This window comes from Lasioglossum baleicum, chromosome 15 (assembly GCF_051020765.1).
Source record: "Lasioglossum baleicum chromosome 15, iyLasBale1, whole genome shotgun sequence".
NCBI classification, from domain to species: Eukaryota; Metazoa; Arthropoda; class Insecta; order Hymenoptera; family Halictidae; genus Lasioglossum; species Lasioglossum baleicum.
Window position 1 is genome coordinate 7,260,872 of NC_134943.1, and position 19,643 is coordinate 7,280,514.

Below are 19,643 nucleotides of genomic sequence, written 5' to 3' on the forward strand. Positions count from 1 at the left end.
GATACTTACCTTGTTGTCGATGAGATCAGCGTGGATCAAAATAAATGGTGATGGGGGAGATGTATCGTCGCCATGAAGAGCGTCGTACATGGCCTCCAGAGACCCTCTTAGGCATAGTCTGAAGGCCTCTTGGATCACTGTGTCTATCCTGTGCAGGTATTCCTTCCATTGTTGCATGGTCTGCCAGAATTTTAATTCATAGGAAGCACATAAAAATTGCAGGAAAATAAAATAAAATTCCCTATTATAGAAATCAATACATATTTTTAAAGTGATTTTCTATTGTTCTTTGACCCACAGGAGTGATTTTGAAGCACTATTATTTTGAATGGGGTCGCGATGCATCGACGGTTAATAAAGGGGAGCCGGATCGATAATAAATTTCGTGTTAAGAGCTGGATCGTATTTAGCCGAGGGTGTGGGTCTCGAGAGAAGCTCGTTTGGAACTGGTTAGCTGCGATTCCCCGATAGCTTCCGTATTAAGGGTGCGGGGACACGTGCTCCTAGCGGCAGTCACGTCACGGAGCGACATATCGTAACGCGGATCGGTCTGGACTACGGTTCCGGTGCTCAGTCGTACGAAAATTGCTCGACGGTGCCTGCGGGGATAACGCGGCCACATTCCGCGGGAATTCTGCGTCGAGAATGCCTGCATTTTCTACCGTTTGTTGTCGATGGGGAGCTAGCAACGAACGAGACAAGGGTTCCAAGCCCCCGGCAGCCGGGGCGGGGACAGGGGCCTGGAAATTGTTGGTGAATATTCCTTACGTTTGACAGAGCTTTGTGGTATTTCAGGAACTTTCGCTCCGGCGATATTTAGTTGACAGAACCACCCTACCCGTGTGTTCGTCAAGAGAAATATCCGCGAGAAAATTAATTAGCGCGCGTGCCCCCTCATCGATTGCCTTTATGTTCTTCGTCAAAGCTTCGGGACCTAACCGATTGTTAGTAATTGGAAAAATGGTCCTCGGACACGTTGCCGACAGTTTTACTCTGTTTTACTCTGATTATTATAAAATACAGAAAATTGAGTAGAAAGAATAAGAACTTACGTCTTCGATCACGCCCTTGAAGCCATCGAAAATGACCAGCATATACTGCATCACGACTTTATGTTTCTCGAGCGTCGACTGGAAAGTCTGGTCCCTGGAGGATCGCACAGTGATTTCGTTTCACCGATTACCTTACGGAATTATTCAAATCCCCGGACGTACCTGTTCCTCCGTATCTCGTCCTCCAGCTCCAGCAACTGGTACGTGTAGTTCGGCCTGATCTTGATCATCGGCGTGTCGCAGATGTTCTCGCAGATTTTCAGGATCTCGAAGTTTGACTCTTTATATACGTCGATGAACTCCTGCAGCTGCCGCGGGAACGAATCGAAAGTTGGATCCGAGGTCGCAGCCGATTATTCATGGGGGAAATCTCGGGGTTAATCGTTGCGTCGAACAGTTTCTCGCTTCTCCATACTACGTATTCAGATTATGAGGAAACTTCGCAGAGTTTTTTCATAAGATCGCGTCACGTTGGACGCATCGATTGGGAGTGGGGAGCTATAACAGCTGGGGGAGGGGGGGCTGAGCCGGTGGGCGGGTATATACTAATAATGAACAGAGTACTCTAAACTGCAAACATTTTTCTAACTGAAGGGTAAAGTTTGTTCCTCGCAGTGTTTTTAATAAAATGGTCTAAGAAACGGAAATTTACCGAAGAATCCGCAGGCTAATAGTTGTTTAGAGAGACGGAGGATTTCGTGGGATTTGACTGTGGTTTAAAAATCGGGATATCGTCGGAAAAGGGTAAATGAAGGTAGCTAACGGAGGTTAGAGGATCCGTGAACGATCTTATCCGTCGAATCGCAGCCCTGTCGTGTCCCTTAAGCATGCAACGTGTCCGGCAACCGGTCTCGGTCCGAATACCGTCGATTTGAACAAGGTAACGAATGGCCGCAGACGCGGCCACCGGATATCCGCTATTGCTATTCCGTTTCGGCGGCACGCGCACTTCTTGCTTAATTAAACAAACAAAGGCTGCGGACGGATCCCACTTGGCTGGGTCAAAATTTAATTTCGCCGGGACAGAACCGGACCCGCTGCATAAATTTCTGCCACGGTGTATACATATAGGCGTTGCCCAGACTCGGTAATACGCCAGAGTGGGGATACAGTCAACGAGAGAAACGAAGAGACAGACAGGGAGCGAGAGAGAATGCGGTGGAGAGAATGGTTAGAGAGAGGGTGGAGCGTACATTTGCCATTTCGTTAAAGCAATCCTCGATGTATGCCTCCACGTATTCCGAGTTCCATGTCAGTCTGCCTAAGCCAGGATTGATCTTCCTGTCTAGCTGCCGAATCAGCTCGCGGAACAGATCGCGCTCGGACACCGACAATGCTGGAAAATAAAATCAACACACCTGTATCCGTCTGTTAATTGATGCGGCAAGGGCTCCGCGAAAGCTTGATAGATTATTTAGAATTTGCAACAATTTGCCATGTTCGGAGCTAACGCGAAAGCTGACAATTTTTACGAATCTACTGCCTCTGAATCGAAATCCTTCTGCGACAAGAATCGACATTTTTATTCAAGCCCGGGTGAAGCAAAAATTTATATTTAAGGTCGACACAGACGTTTAAAGTTGTCAAATTTTGTAAAATAATTTAAGGTGGAGTGGGGTAAGTGCGTGGTTATTTTTATTATAATATGAACGAAATTTCTCTAGCTTGTATTTATTAATGTAGTATAAGTTAGTATTAACTATTCTACATAGATGTCGCCCTAGAATAAAGGTGTTTTACTCGCTTCAATCAACCAATGCCCAACCCCCGTAAATATTACTACACGGGGCAAGTTCGAACTATCATGGTGGGGTAAATCCGTACTCTGTATGGGTAACTATAAAACTAAACAATATATTTAATGCAATAAAAAGCATTTTGTAGCAGGCTTGTTAATCATTCTTTTCTTACCCCGTAGCACTTGAAACAAGGTTCGAAAGTATTTTTAACTCACAGAGACGGACTTGCCCCATTTTCGGGGCAAGTGCGCCCTAGTTGACACTTTGTACAATATCCTATCAAAATTAGAATCCTACATAATACTAATTCGAGTATTCGAGATTCTAAGAGTTTGATACCAAGAACGTTAAGTTTTTACATACCAGACTGCAAATACATCAGTTTAAAGTCCAACTTTGCAAAAACTAGGGCGGACTTACCCCACTCCACCTTAGTGACTTTTCAGAGAAGGGAGATCTAGGGGATTTATCTAACCGCCGATGACTTTGTTGTAGCTGATGACGACGGCCAGGACGCTCTCGTAGACGAAGCACAGTGTGTCCCACTTGTCGTAGACGAGCGTGATTTGAACAGGTATGGGGAACCTGAGGTTGACCCAGTAGTCGGCCTCGCGGCACAGATTCAAGATGTCCGGGTCGATGGTGCACTCGAGACTTCCTGTTCTGTTATCGTGGCGCCGCATCAGGAAACGGTCGAGCTTCGCGCGCGGATTGTCGCCGACCGCGAGCACCCAACTCTGGTGTAAATTCTCGACTAGGTCCTCGATCGATTTCATCAGTATGTCGTGCTGGTGGTAGATCTCAAGGCTCATGCTGCAGTACGGCATCCAAGTTGCGTCCTCGAGTATCTTCCTCGTCAACTGTAGTCGGGCACCTTTCAGACGCAGGTTCAACGCCCTGCCCGCGAAATACGGAGTCATTGAAGAATACTCTTCCCTCTCGTCCAAGACCTCCTGCTTCGTCTGGTGGATCTCGTCGCTGAACAGCTTCCATATCTGCATGGAACCACACTTTCTTTCCTTCTCCTCAACAGCGATGTCATTACCCGACATTTTGTACGTCTTAAAATTAATCTGTGGATCTTATGCGAAATAAACATTTTCATATATAATATTCATAATTCTTCATGTTGTTTTTCCTGTGTTAATTGATCCCACTAATTCTTGTCGTAAATACAGAAAATCCGCAATCTAATGATTGCTATAGTAAATGTTGATTTTTTGGTTTTCCTTTGATTGAGGATAATTGTCAGGAGCGTAAATTTGAAGGGAAAAATCTCGAATTAAACCAGCGTTTCAGCTAATTGGTCGGGCTTCTCGGTACATCGTGTATATAGAAATTAGGAGGACGGTTAATTAGAGGAATACACAAAGGGTTTCTCTTACCTTGTTCGTCTGCGCTTCGAACAACGGCTTCAGCTTCTCGCGGTTCATATAATTGTAGAATCCTTGGAGATCCTCGATTCCCTCCTGCACGTTGTTCATCCCCACAAAAGCTGACGTGACCAGATTCTCGATCATGACTTCTAGATCCTTTAGCTCCAAGCGGAACGCGAACATGTCTTCGTGCCACGTCCCGTGGAGAACCTCGAAGATCTTGTGGGACTTCTGCTTGATTTCCTGCAACGCCTCGTGGAACAGCCTCTCGATCTTCTGGCAGCCCCTCTCGTGCTCGTCACCCTTGGTACCGCTGAACATTGGTCGAAAGACCCCCACTGTTTCGTCCATTCTGTGCCAATAATATGTATAATTACTTACTACCCTCTAAAATCGATCTGACAATTAATTATACTGTTAACTCGTAGAAAATGCTCGTAGATTTTACTGAATTCAAAAGAGGCACACTTTCGACTTTGAGAATTTTTTCTGTTTTAATCGTGAAAGGGGGTTAATTTCGAAATTTTTTTCCGCTTTCTGTGTAGGCAAAAGGATTGTCGAACCGAAAAAACAACTCGAGAAGCGATTTTTCGTGTTTTCGTGCTCTCGACACAGCCCAGTTCAGGGGACAGTGCATCGGGGTGATGATTACCTTGCAAAATCGATCATCGCCTGACAGATCTCAATCATGTCGTGGCACCTGCCGATGAAAATATCAATATGACGGAATATATTGTCCATGTTTAAATCCCACGGTACAGGCGTCAAGGTGTTGTGCGCGTGCGCTACCTAAAAACGAAACGAAGCGGGGGGAGGGTAGTGTATCAGGGGTTGTATGAAAGAGTCGTCGGTGAAATTTATATTACGCGAGGACGAGGCGGTAGTTTAATATCCGGCGCAGTGTGACGAAATCGATCGGAGGAGAACACCCGTCGACTTATAGCTGGATAAATAAAGCTGATTACAACCCCCATTCGTGTTGGTTATTGTCGTCCAGACGATTGTTCATCATTGGTTGGACGGTGGCTGACGCGGGCTCGCTATTACAGAGGTATCGAGAAAGTACAGATCTAAATTCACTCGTTTAAATACATACTTTAAGAGAAAATCGGAAATAGATGCTCTATAAAACTCTAGCATTTGAAATTGTGGCACGGATCAATTTTAATCTAGTTTGTATTAGAAACCACCCCTTCCCTCAAATCGAGTATATGTTTCCAGCTGTGTTAAAACATTTAGCGTATTCTTCTTTTATGAATATTAATTTTAATTCAAACATTGAACAAGGTTTCTGAAGCCTCACATTTCATTCGCAATGTAAATTTTATATTTTTTAAATATTATACCACCTTTAATGGAATTTACTCTAGAATTATAAAATACGTTAACAATTTTTAAAGGTTATTCTATTGTATCTGTTCAAATGTTATACAAGGATCTTGAACCATGATACTTTATTTGCAAATGAATTTACCACCCCTAATGGATTTTTACATTGTAGTTGTGTGAAAAATTATACAACTATTCCTGCGATGAATTTTAATTCTATAGCCGGCACATGGAATTCTTGAACTCTTAAAACGTGTTCACGATAAATATTTGTTGTTTGTTCCATCCGTTTTGCAATTCCATAAAAAAAATCTGTGTATGTTGAATGACCGTTATTTCGTTTGAAATGCCACTTTACATTCTCGCTTTAGCATTTATACTCTTTCCGCGAAATACAGGTGGATAGCAAGCATTATTGCGCTCGAGTAAAAGAACCACCCCCGCAGATTTGTTCGAGAGTCAATCTGCCAATCAATTTTCGGCGCACGTTTCATTCGCTCGGAAAAACAGAGTGGAGCGTTCTACGAAAAATCGAAGCATCGGGAAACGTCATCCCGATATCTTGACAAGCATCTGAACAATTTTTCTGTTTTTTCCTTCCTGACCCCCTGCCTCCCTACATTTTTTGTTGTGCCCCTAGCCCGGTTATCGATAGCCGATCAGACCGAATGTATGTTACGCCGCCGGGTCGCGTTTCATTTTCGAAATAGGGCGAGTTCGTTTCCGGGTAGCGAAGTGTTCTGTCAATAATTGATATACTCCCGAATTCAATTTTATTAGTCCTAGCTGCAAGAACCAGAGCCGCGTATCTCTCTCTCCTGCGTCTTTCTCTCGCGTTCGGATGAACAAACAAAAATTGAAGCTCTCTCTCTCTATCTCTCCTTCTCTGACTCGTTTTTTTAACGAACGTGTTCTGTGGTAACGCGACTCGCGATGTCGAAAAGGCTCGCGTTATTAACTCTGTAGCCGCCACAAGCTATTTTGCAGCGGAATTTTCGGACCATCGACCGAGAGCTCCGCGATCGTCGCGTTTCATTTTTTTAACAGTCAATCGCACCGGTATTTAGCGCTCGTTTCGCCGCGGTTCATTTTTCTCGCGGGCCGACGCTGCAATCTCTTTGAAAGCGATCAAACGGTGCAAACCAGACAACTTAAAAATTCATCTGCACACTTATCTGTAATTTGTCAACGTCCAAGGTCGTGGATACAGAAGTCTCATACATATTCCACACTACAGTAAACGCGCGTTTACTGTCAGGGGTCGCCTGTGCGATCACTGTCAAGTGCCTACCCATTCCACTGCCGGTCAACGCCGTGCCGCGCCGCAGAACGGCGGTGATTGATCTCGGCTCGGGTATATCGGTGTGATCACCACAACATTGACACCATGAATCGAATGTTAAAACTTCTTAATTTCCATTATTTTTTATGGGACTTTCACTAATTTATTTTTGGCATTTTTCTGATTAAAATGATATCAAGTACGATATAATTTCAGTTTTATTTAGTGGTTTAATCGACGGAGAAAGTTTCGGGCGCAAGGAAGGACAGCGACAACGCGGCCCTTGAACTGTGCCAACGACGGCGACTGTCCGCGTCTCTTTTTTTCCCATACGCTGTTCTTCGTTGCGTTCGAAACTTTCATCGTCGATTAAACTACTAAATACAGTTGAAATTATATCGTGTTCGGTGTCATTTTAATCAGAAAAGTGCTAGAAATAAGTTAGTGAAAGTCCCATAAAAAAATATTTAATGAAAAATAAAGTATTTTTAACTGGCATTACATTGTGAGAACACGCGGGCCTTTAAACTGTGTCGGCGACGGCGACACGCTTCGGCCACGCGCGATCCGTATTTCATTCTGTCCTTCTCTATATTCGGCTCTCGATTGAAGTCTCGGCACGGTCGGCGCGGTAGACGCAGTCATAGAAAAATAGTGTCCCTAAACAATCACTATCAATGTGCAGAACTGTCTATTTGACAGTAATCGCGCTTTTACTGTATTTTGGCAACGCTAAAAGTATTCTCATGAAGAAATGTCTGTTTTACTGTGCTTTTTAAATAGTGGAATAAAGAAAAATGAATATGGATGAAGACTGTGGATCTGCTAGCAATGTCAAGAGTGTTCCAAATTTTCACGTCGCAGCAACACTATCCGAAGAATTAATTAATCCGCTTTCCAGCCGGGAGAAAGGCCCCGGCAATTAATTACTGCAGTTCACCAGGCCAGAAGAGGCCGAGGGTATAAATGGACGCCATTCGGGTCGGCCAATTCGCCGGGCATAGGGTTAATAAATACTCGTTACAGCGAAACAAGCGAACCCTCGACGATCCCCCATGGGACTTCGTTTGACCCTCGATCAGCGACTGGTAATACGATTGTTGGGATTTCCCCGCAGAAAAATCGTAGCAGGACCTTAATTCCTTGTATCCGACGACGACCAAAACCGTCGACGAGATTCTCCCCCCCCCTGAAGCCACCCTTAAACCACCCCCCATTCACCCCCTCTGTTCACGCTTATCTGCCTGCACGTGAAACGCTAAAGTCCATGGGGGTCGTTCAGACTTCCGTTTAACGCGAAAACTTGACCTCGTTTCATAACCAACCAACCCCATCCCCCAGAGTACGGAACAACGCACCCTCTTCCCAAGGATAATACGCTAATCCCTCGGTTGACAAATTATTTTCGGAACCATTATCCCTCCTGCGCGACGCCCACGGAACGTTTGACGATTTTTAATCCGCGACAGGCAATTTACTAAACCAGCCTGCGAACGAGAACTAAAAATGCAGCAGGTCAGAATTAAACGGGGTGGTTCCTATCAAAAATTATTTTTGCTTCATTCTAATATTATTCTACAATTTCTATAATGTTGTTACTAATACGTGTTATTAATTTCGAGCGTTTGCGTGTGCTCCGTCGTGTTAATTCATGCCCCACGAGGTTTCGAGGCAAATAATTACAGAAGTGAAAAGGAAAGCACTCCTATTCGTATAATATGCTATTCATTCGGGATGGAACCCCTTCCGACGCTCTCTCAGGGGGGCACGAGGGGTGCCACCAATCTCCGGAATTGTTTTGCAACAATACGCGATTACGGGAAGATAAGATTAATTGCTGTTCGCGCGCTAAGCGGCCCCGCCAGCCATGAGGGGTTGAATATTATTTTAACGGCGGGGGCGCGGGGATCATTGTGAACCGGCCAAAGGAAGGGTACAATTACCGTGACTTCCGCTTAACGGGGGAACTCCTCACTTTGCCTAACGGCTCTTTCCCAAGTATCTAAAGTAACTCCGCTCACGTCGTTTAATAGTCCTTTAATGCACCGGCCCGCGCCCGGAGTGAATTTGTTCGTAATATCGACCAGAAACGCTCCGAACAAAAATTGCGACTAATTCAGCGTTACTCATCAAGTCGGAGAAATTAATTTCCACTGGATTTTCATCCCCTTAGCGTCGTTCTTTAACCCTTTGGACTCGTGCGAATACGTTTATTCGCAATGTAGCGACTAACGATTTATATAAAATTAATGAATTTTCTCTGCTCACCTCCACGTAAAGGGTCTTGTAATTTTCACAAGCGTCCACGCATTCGACAAATTTCTTCATCGATTTTCTCGTTTGCCCCTCGAAAACCTCGTCCAGATTGATATAGTCGCGACACACTATAACAATCTGGTTGCTCAGAGCCTTGAACAGGTTCTCTATCCTCTCCTGGCTATTGTAGTACGGGGAATTCAGCCAGATCGTTCTGAACAGATGCATAAGCTTCATCAGGTGCTGTTCTATCGCCGATGGTTCTGTGCATTTGTTTAACTCGTTTGAATCGGGCATCAAAACGCGCAGGTAATCGATATTCGACTTGGCTTCGTTCACACCGTCCTCGATCTCGTCCTTCAAGGTGAGAAACTGTCGGACGTAGGTCGATAGACTGACAGAGAGGTATTCTGTTATCTTCTTCACCAGGGGACTTTGCAATTGATGGTTCAGACCGCAGAGATTATCGACTGCAACAAAGTGGGCCCATTTGAGAAAATCAGTGGAAACTTCAAAATCTACATCTATGCTAATTTGTCTGAAATATTTTAATAATGTTCAAAGTGTGCGAAACTATCAAAGAATGCACTCGATTTTCGACTTTAAGCTACCAACATCGATAAGTCCAGAACTGGTACTCGTCCTGGAGACACAGTAACTCGGTGGGCGTGGCTTGTTCTTGATCCAAGAGAGCAATCCTGATCTGGGTGGTCCAATGTACCACCACGCCTTCCAGTCTCTTCACCAGCTCCTTATCTGCAGTGGTCGCATCGGTAGATTCGTTACTTATGAGACTGCTGCCCTCCCTAGGCACGTAAATGACGGTCAATCCGAACAGCTTGTATGCTATGTCCGTCAGCTTGCAGAGAAAGGTATCCAGGCTCCTGTAGAAGTCGGCCTTGACGCATGTAGGTCACAAAATTAAGGAATGAAAAAGTCCAAAATTCAAGAAGTCTTTGAATATTTCTTTAAACAGACAATAATATTCTATTCACTGCATGTTTTCTTTAAAAGTGAGGAGGTCGCCCACAACGGGCGTGGCTGGAGCAGACTCCTCCCACATTGTCGGAGAGGGGACGAGTCCCCAGCCAATGAAAGTGGGCATGGTTAGCTCAAACTCCTTCTGGAGTGCCAGAGAGAGACGAGTCACCAGCCAATGAAACAGTGTAGGACACTTCTGCTCTCTGTAATAATAGCATCAGAGTGACGATGGAAAGACAATGTTTTATGAAAATCCGAATGCAGTGTTCCCAATTGTTCCGAAGCAGCGGCCATTGGTCCGCAATTAGACTGTCGCTGCGATCCGGTTAGAATCCCGTGGATCCATTAGAAATAATGAAGCGACTTCCGGTCCGAGCCGAACGGAACCGTTTCTGTCCAGGCCGACCGAGTAATCGTGTTCTCGTACACGAGCAAACATCGCCGTCGAATTCGCCGGGCGGCGCATTTAGCCGAAAATTATGGTAATAATAACTTCGCCCGGCCCTTCCTGTTTCGCTTGCTCCTCCTCCTCCACACCGAATCGGTGGAGAACCGGAAGTTCGTGCAGAGCGTTGCCGTAACGGGATTGCAACCGGGCGAAGTTACAAATTCACTTGGCGAAGTCATCACTTCAGACCGTTGTAACCTTAAGCTGAAGAGACTACAGGTGTAAACTGACGTTAATCGGGACGGAAGATTTCGATCCGTGAACAACGGATCTTCGATACAAGCCTGATTTTCAATCGGGGTTATGAGATGCCAGTATTTATGGCACGGTTTCCATCAAGAATTCTCTCGAGTCCTCTCGGCTCTTCTGTTACAGTAACAAGCGTCTATCTTCGTTGTTTCAAGTTTAATGCCAAGTTGAACGCACTCGCTCTAAACGCGGCCACGATTACTTCAATAATTGATCCCGCCGTGAATTCTCCATCAGCTCGCTTTGACCGCCGCTGAGAATTACGGATCTTGGTTCTGGATTAAATCGGCGAGTTAAAAAGCGAACGAGACCATCTGCAACTCGATGGAATCACTTCTTTCGGAGCGAATGATTACTTTAGCGAGAGGTCGGACCGATTAAATAAATTAGACGGAACGGCTTTTTGAAAGGGTTGAAGCTCGACGTCCTTTTCATTGGACTGCTGGATTGCTGGCTGGTGCAAAAAGACTGGCAGAGTAGTGGTACTTTTGTCTGAATACAATACAGTTACCGAAGGCATCAAAAGACGTCTACGAGCTTCGAAGCTTTAGTGGTTTTTCTGGCTCGTCTGATTTTTCACTGACTTCTACTACGTAAAACCGGGTGATCAATGATCAAATCCTTAAGCAAAATGGTTCGACAATGAACTGTCTGTACAACATTCGAAAATTCGAGAAGCACACTAAAACGCTATCAAAATGAAGTCCTCGCGGAGCTATCGCCGTCAGCTGTTCGATCGACCCGCCGAACTCGCTCTTAAAAGTCGAGCGCGAATTTTAACGGGGACACGCTAATTAAAGTTATCCGGGGGCATTGTTTAACGGGGGGAGAAGGAGCGAGGGAGAAAAAGAACTGTGCGAAACGGGGGCGGAAAAGTTTCACAGCTCGTTCAAGTATCGTTACGGAACGGTTTCGTCGGCTCGTCGTCGCTAAACTTCCACCCACGCTGACCCACGACGGACTAATTAAACACGAGTTTAGCCGGGAAGAGAAGGATACTGTCTGGCCAAGTCTCGATGGGCACGAAGATGGGCGCCAGCACGTTTTGCACCAACGAAAGAACATAACTGTCGGCCCCGCCGTTCACGGAACCGAATAGGATGCGTTCACGGAAGGTGTCCGGCTGCAGGATCTCGTTGGGTTCCCTGATGAAATAGTTCATCTCCTGCACTGGGATCACTGGGAATCCCAGGGACACTCTCAGCCTCTTGTGCATCGCGTACAACGAGAGTACCTGGATGCTTGGGTCCTCGATGAACTCGCGGATCTTCGCTTCGTGATAGTAAAAGAAGCTTTCCTCGTTGACATTGCTCAGAGTCGTCATCTCCTTCACGCAGTTTATCTTGAACGAAAATTATAGGTTAGGCGGTCGGATATGAAAATGATTGTCTAAAACTGCTACACCGGGTGCAGAATTTGAGGCGAGTCATCTGGATTTCTAATAAATAACGGACACATTATACTACACCATCTGAACACCAAAAACATCTAGTGTCATTGTAAAACGAGTCTCCCAGTGTAAACTTCGTTTAGAGAAGTGACACACAGAGCCATCCTTTATCCCCCGATCAGCTCTGTAGTACACCGCGATTTCCCCTAGAGACAAGTAACGAGGGAATCCAGTCTGCTCACCAATTCCGCAAGCTCCTCGACATGATAAACCGGTTTCAGCTCCTCCTTCTTCAATCGTGTCTCTTGCTCTGCACGAGAAAGGAGGAGAAGAGGACGAAATTAATAAAAATCGTTCGATCCTGGCCCGGGGCGGTGGGAAGGGGGTGACGGTAAGAGGATTTCGAAAATAGTTTGCCCGTCGAAACGGAAACAAGTTCGGCCGCGGATCGTTCGTTAGTCGTCGATTGGAAATAGCGAGGGGCCGCGATGGGTCCCCTTAAATCCGGCGGGAGAGTTAAATCGAAGACATTCGTTCCAAGAATCCTCTCCTTCGGTCTCTCTCTCTCTCTATTTCTGTCTTCGTTTTCCAGCGTTTTCCCGTCTTTCTCTTTTCTTGCCGGGTTTCGACGTCGTTTTTCTTTGCCGCAAGCCCCCACCATTTGCTCCTCCACCTACACGATAGTCGCCCCGCTATCCCCTTTGCTACCGGATACGCCTTTGCTCCTGGCAATCTAATAGGAACGATAAATCGCGGCCGGCTACTGAATCGGCGGAAGAGGAAACACGTCTGGTGATCGAGGCGCCGCAGGACGACACGTTCACCCGTAATTTATCGGCCTATGATAGCGAGCATTATGTAGATAGTAACGACGCGAACCCGCCGGGGACTTATTACTGTCACGTACCTTTCCGCGCCGATGGTTTTTCATCGCGAACCACGTCAGACATCACGTCCGACTTGTATGTTTTACCCCCCACCCCCGTTCGTCTAGTCGTAGGGTAAATGCGGTCATGGGCGTTCAAGGTTGTATTCGACCCGTGGTCGGCACGTTCGATCTTTTGCTCAGGTGTAACCATGGGGTTGATGCCCTTCGAGCGACCTTGAAGGGTGCTAGGCGAGCTGCTGATGGCTCGAGGGTTGCGAAGGGATAGCTTCGGATCGTGGATTGTGATTTGTGTGAAAATTCCTGGAAAACGATCATCCCAAAATTGTTCGATTCCCCAGTCACAAGAAGAACCGGTCTGAATAGCTAGCGGGTATTACTTTGCCCGATACGGAAACACAATGCAAAAGGGAAAGGCGAATCCATAAAGAACTTCGCTGCTACCTTCCTGCAATTAAATATTACAATGGAGTACGGGGAATACATTCGCGAGTCATTGTCTCGTCGGCCGTAAATACGCTTCCCAGAACCCAATTTCGTTGGCGCAACGCTCTCTCCGTCCGCATTGTCTCTGCCGGTCGTCATATTCGATTTAAATCCGGTATAGTCCGGTAAAGATTTCGCCGTTCTCCCTTTAACTGTCGAGAAAACGGTGAGCTGAATCGAAGCGTCGTTACAACGACGATGGTCGTAATCGCCGACGACGATGCCAGGCGTTTCCGTTAATACAGCTATATTTGCTGGTAAACATTTCCTAGCGATATTTCCGTGAATTCGATTCCCGCGGCTAGTAAAACACGAGAGGAACACGCAAAGCAATTGGCAAAAATATTTACTACGAGTGTGAGCTTCACGTTTCTGCACGCGACGAAAAAGTAACTATTACTATAACTTTTTAAGCTTCGTGAGACAATTTTCCACATACTATCTCACAGTAAAAAATATCGAGATCACTCTCAAATAGATACATAAATGGACACGCACCTTAACGGTTAATCCGCGGATTTGATTGCGAATCGTTGTCGCGGCGCATCGCTGTCGATCGATGGATACGTTAATGAATTTTAATAAACAGAGAGGGGAAGAGAGAGAGAGGCTCTCTCGAAATCGAAAATTGCGACAGGTAGAACGCTCGGGCAATAATCAACTTTTATGAGACCATGGTCCCCGCTCGCGCGAATAATTCCCCGTGTTTCGAAAGATTATCCAATTTCACCGTGATTTTTAATTTCAAACCCTTCCCCGTCCCCGCGCATGACGAACAATGTCGAGGAATGTCGCGAAAATGTCAGCCGAAACGCGAAACTGTCGCGTCCAGTTTCCATGTCGATGTCCGAGCGACGTGCACCGTCGCGCCGTTCGTTGGAAAATACACACAGCCTCGCCGAAAAAATCTTTCGCGAATCCCCGTGCAACGGATTTCTGCTAAAAGCACGCTCCCCGGAAATCGTTTCCGGCTCGTGGACACTTGGTTGATTGTTTTAGAACCGTGGGAAACGGAGGGATCGAGCAAATTGAGCACTTGGAAGAGATCTGTGATCTAGATAATCGTATCTTGTTTCTGGTTTGTTTTTGTGCGGACCCGGGACTCTTTTAAATCGTTTTCTGAAAAACGGGACTGAACGGGAATTGAGGCTTTTTTCGGAGGAAATGAAAATCCTGTTAACCTTTCACTGAACGCTTTTTCCGGTAAAATTTTTTGACCGGTTACAGAGCGAGAATTAAACGGAGAATATAGTTTATGTTCTTCAGGAGATAAAATACTTGTATAAGTTCCATCGAATCTTTTTGTATTGAAACCAACACTGGCCCCACTTAACTCAGCCTTTGAACACCTTCGCAAGCACAGAAGAAGTCTATCCTTTGATCGAGACCGCTCTAAAAACACCGAGTGATCGATGGGTCCACTTCACGGTGAATCTCTGAGTCTGAATCGGCGCTCTCGATCATTCGCATCTACCGCGTGACACTAATTGTTCGCTGATAGTTTCTCCCGAGGCGTTCACCCCGTACATCCACGATCATGAGTCCTCGAGGAGGATATTTCGGACTGTGCAATCGTGTGCGACACTGTACGTGTACTCTAACCGAGCGGCCACGTGGAACTGCCCAGAGGGAGAGCACGGATGTATTGGTTTATCTAGTTTGCCTACTTTCGGATGGGGGCGGACGAATTAGTCGCGTTTCCCAGGAATCGGTTCCTGGAGAGGTAGCGGGGAACACCAGCTTAAATTACCATAATCCCGGAGACAAATTAGGAACTCGGCAACACCGTGAACGGCCGATTAATCGTCCAACAGTGGCCACCTTAAGCGTCATAATTCAAACCTCTGCCCATTCGTATCGATATCCCCGCAGTTTCCGGCCAATTGGTCGAGCTTCCGGAAATCGAGCTTCCTGTTTTCGAACTGCTGTCCCCAACTTTTCGGTACATTATTATTACCCGGTAAAAGGTGTCAGAATTATTAAAATAAAATTCCACCGGTCTCATGGCGCAAAATCAGCTCGGATTGATTGTACGATTTTTTGAAAGTTGAATATTTTATCGGCAACTTAGCGATTCATTAATTTTGCAAACGACTCTGTTACGTATAAAATAACCTGTGAAAATATGAATTCGCACGGAGATTTAAAACCAAACAAATGTACCAAAAAATGATGACGCGCAATAAAATGGTTGACAATTGTTCGCTATCAAGAATTGATTCGAGCGAAAATTTTTCTAATTTCACAAGAACAAGAAGAACGAACGTGCGAATAATGTTGGAGGTTAGGCGAGGTTCGGGTTACCGCAAGCGAGAATAGGGGGTGTCAGAGGACTGAAACGCGCGGTTTGAGGGTTGTCGGGGGCGGGGGTGTCTTTAATATTTTCCCCGTAAATCTTACTGCCTTGGTCCTCATCGTCGGTGGACGGGGCGTCCAAGTACTCTCTGTGCGGATCCGGGCTCGGCGGATCTTTAGCTGTAACTTTCCCCGTTTGCATTTTATTGACGGGTCGGCCTGCCGGCCTCGACGCCTCCTCTCTCACTCGAGAACTCTCCGGTGCAGCTGATTTATGCGGCCCGTCCGACTGTTACCGTCTCTGCTCCGAACCCTTTTCCGGTTTCCGTCTTCGCCCGTAGATATTGTCAAGTGCCACGAAGTTGCTCGATCCTCGAGGATAGACCGAGACGGACGGGGATCTCGAGTGATCGCCGCTTGTCTCCCGACCGTTCAAGATCGACCTGAGACTGTACCAGCAGCGTCGAGGCGGCGACGCCTGCAGAATCGATTCTTTTACTCTTTCGAAACCCCTCGACGTGGATTTCTTCGGGAACACGATTTCCATGGCCGGGACCTTATGAGGATCAATCTTCGCGACCCTATGCTGAATCTTTCAATATGCTAATCGCCCCCGGCTCGATAAGTTATTAGATCGGTCGGTAATTTACTCTCGCGACTTAACTCTCTATGGGCACGATGACCACAGACGTAATTACATGGAATGCTAGGTATGAGTTTTATTTGCTTAGAACAGAATCATCTTCCTTCTGAAACTCATAGGAACCTGAGCTTGATTTTATTCTAGGCTATTTCCTAGATAAGATATCTCCTTCGAAACCTCCTGCAATGATTGATTTTACACTCACTCCTCATCCAAGGTAGATTTTTGAAAATCGTTCCGTAATCCGGGACTAAATCTTGCAGTATCAGCGAGGCGCTTCTCCAACGATTCTACGGCACACAGCCTGGTGGCCGACCAAAATCCAAAGCAAAGTCGGCGAGCAGCATAGTTCCAGGCATAGCGCGTTACACGGTAGAGAGCGGTAGTCTGCGGAGGCGTTGTACGGAGTACTTGGCGAAACTATGGCGAAAATCTTCCGCCCTTCGTGTCACCCCGGAGCGAGCCGAGTCCATGAATTACGTCAATTAAAGCCCACGGGCGACCAACGGGTGCGCGCGTCGCGAAACTTGCCGACGCGTTACACCGTCGACGACGACGAGTGACGACGCAGTTTGCGCGCGACGGTAAAAGAGAGAAATGAGTTCATCGGACGAGCACAAAAGCTTGTGCATATCATAAACGACAATGCGACACAGCGAACGAAGACCTGGAAACAAAGTGTCGCGTGCGTTTCGATCGTGCGCGTTTCCGGAAATCGTGGAACGTCGACGACGAGCGAAACGAAGAGAACGGAAAGAAGGAGAAACGAGATGAGAGGAGAGAGAGAGAGGATGGAGGGATCGTTCGAGTCCTCTGATCGGTCAATAACGATTTCCTGGGAATATAAATGTCTCCGCGAGCATTCGTCCACGTCGTTCGATTCGGCCCGTGTCCGGCATTGCCTTTTAATCTTGTAGCTTTGCCTCTTTTAATCTCGTTCCATCGACCTCGCCTCTCCCTCCTCACCTCTCCCTTTCGTCCACTCCTTCCGGAGGTTCGCTCGATGCAATTTCTCCTTTCGTTCGGTCCCGTGGACCGGCTGGAAACGTCGCTCATCCGGCCGATCGCAAAAACACGATGCTACCAGCCGTCGACCAGCTGAACCGACCCCGGAACAGATTCATGCTCGAACGATCTCCGGCCAAGGAGATCAGTCGGACTCTCCTAGGATAATGGGAACTATGACCACGGTAATCCACGTGGAGATCGCTAGGAACTCGGCCCGTCCCCGGGGACTCTCAACTATTGGACTTTTAGGCCCTCCTCTCTGAGATCTCCCCGAGGTAATTTGTTTCGTACGAAGTCCCCAGTGATATTTGCGCCATTCTTGGTAGGCATACGGCAATTTCGATCTTTGGAGAAAGACGGGGAACCTTGATGTTACAATATTCTGTAGTTTGTAAGTTTAAGATTTTCAAGCCCCTGCTTGAAAAATAACAGGTCCCCACCAAAAATAACAGCTATTCTAAAATTTTCGAAAATCATTAATAAAACCTTGATTATTATTGAAATTTAAGTTAATCTACACAATATATAAAGAAAAAGATCGAAGAACAAAATGATTACAAAATATCGATTTTTGTACTTTTTGGTTACAAGTAATATTTATTACTGTCCAAAAAATTATCAATGAGAGAAGTTCATTTCGATCACTCATAACAGTAATCAATGAGAGTTTATTTCGATCGCTCATAACAGTCATCGGTGAGAGAAATTTATGTCGATCGCTCATAACAATGATCGACGAGAAATTTTCAGCTCTAAAATTAACGCTAGATGATTTGCGATGTAATTTGTCAGGAGATCATTTGGAAAAACTCATGTTTGTCACATTTATGAATTTATAAAATAATTGATTGTCTAGCATTTGGAAGTTGTACTGTTTAATAATAACTACATATTACAAATTTCCTTCATCAATAACTGTTATTAGCCATCGACATGAACTTCTCTCGTTGATAACTGTTATAAGCGACCGAAATAAACTTCTCCCATCGATAACTGTTATAAGTGATCGAAATGAATTTCTCTCAACGATAACATTTACCAACGAGCTGAAAAAGTTTCGGTTACTTATAATGCATATTTATAACCAATACGATTTTAATCAATGAAATACTTGTTATTCCATGACTTCTTTTCTTTTTGGTTATAACAGTTACGTTCAGTTGTGTTACGTGAAGATTTCAAAGTGATCAGTCTTCCTCAAACTGAACGCGATCATTTCGAACAATCTCGATGTTCATACGATAATTTAACTCTTCGAGAAACAACTGTGGATCTAAAACGAAGATAGCTCCCTGGAACCTTGAGTGCACGTTGCAATGTTGTATTCTGCGACCTTCTGATTCGCCAGACTCAAGAAACAGTATCGTTTCTTGAAGATTCGCGGGAGATCAATCTTCCTTACCCTGACGACAGTCGTCTGGACCGATCTAGATTTCCATACGATAATTTGGCCCTTCGAGAAACAACCGTGGCTCCCCAACCATAACGAAGCTGTATCCCTCGAAGCCTAGCTCGACGATACAACGTTGTTAGTTCCGGATTTGCAAGACTCTGGGAGCTGTATCGCCGCGTGTTATCGTTTCCCAGCGTCCAAACAACCGCTCTGCCACGAATTCATCCGCTCGTCTTGAACGGGGGAAGATCCATAAATCTGTGGTGGAGGCACAAAAGGACAGGGGAAACCAACCACAGGACCCGATAGAGACAACAAAAGTGGTGACACCGTAAACTTCCTTCCACGATTTTATTACTTGGGGTCTGAGGAGTAGGAGGAAGAGTTGGAGAGGAGACGTGAAAGAGAGGATGATTCTCAAATAAGATGCAGACCGGTGCTCGGGGTTTTACCAGCCGACAATACCGATCGATCCTATCGGCTCCTATTCGAGGAAATATAAATCCAGTTTAATGCACCGGCCACCTAAACGACGTGGATTTGCGAGCGAACAGAACGGCCGTTGCGGCCCGATGCGAGATTGATGCGGCACTCACGGACGCTGTAAATATCGGGATCCGTCCACGATGATCCAACGGAGTCCCGCGGCAATGATAAACTTAAATAACCCATGGTTATCGGAGTCGTTAAAGAAATCCACCCCCCCCCCCCTCCATATCCTCTGAGACCTTCATAACTTTACCTCCCATGGAAATCAATGCTTTACAAACCTTTGTCCGACACTGTCATGTTCATTGTAGTGCCGTTGTAGATTCAGAACATTTTTATTT

The 19,643-nt window shown here is 45.9% G+C and overlaps 2 protein-coding genes across 2 annotated transcripts in view; both read right to left on the reverse strand.

Annotated features, from left to right (window-relative positions):
* The window catches only part of Kl-2 (dynein heavy chain 2, axonemal kl-2), a 41,543-nt gene extending 31,509 nt beyond the window's left edge, over positions 1 to 10,034 (reverse strand). The window contains exons 1-10 of the mRNA XM_076439015.1: positions 10,030 to 10,034; positions 9,650 to 9,918; positions 9,047 to 9,504; positions 4,820 to 4,956; positions 4,177 to 4,519; positions 3,267 to 3,786; positions 2,246 to 2,388; positions 1,215 to 1,360; positions 1,053 to 1,146; positions 10 to 180 (exon numbers count right to left, since the gene is read on the reverse strand). Of these exons, the coding sequence (XP_076295130.1) occupies positions 10 to 180; positions 1,053 to 1,146; positions 1,215 to 1,360; positions 2,246 to 2,388; positions 3,267 to 3,786; positions 4,177 to 4,519; positions 4,820 to 4,956; positions 9,047 to 9,504; positions 9,650 to 9,918; positions 10,030 to 10,034 (2,286 nt within the window). The remainder of the gene's footprint in view (positions 1 to 9; positions 181 to 1,052; positions 1,147 to 1,214; positions 1,361 to 2,245; positions 2,389 to 3,266; positions 3,787 to 4,176; positions 4,520 to 4,819; positions 4,957 to 9,046; positions 9,505 to 9,649; positions 9,919 to 10,029) is intronic.
* A 1,639-nt stretch (positions 10,035 to 11,673) lies between these two features.
* On the reverse strand, positions 11,674 to 13,025 carry LOC143216175 (dynein axonemal heavy chain 2). The gene has a single exon (XM_076439016.1). The coding sequence runs from the start codon at positions 12,034 to 12,036 to the stop codon at positions 11,674 to 11,676; it is 363 nt and encodes a 120-aa protein (XP_076295131.1). The 5' UTR covers positions 12,037 to 13,025.
* Positions 13,026 to 19,643: the final 6,618 nt, after the last annotated feature.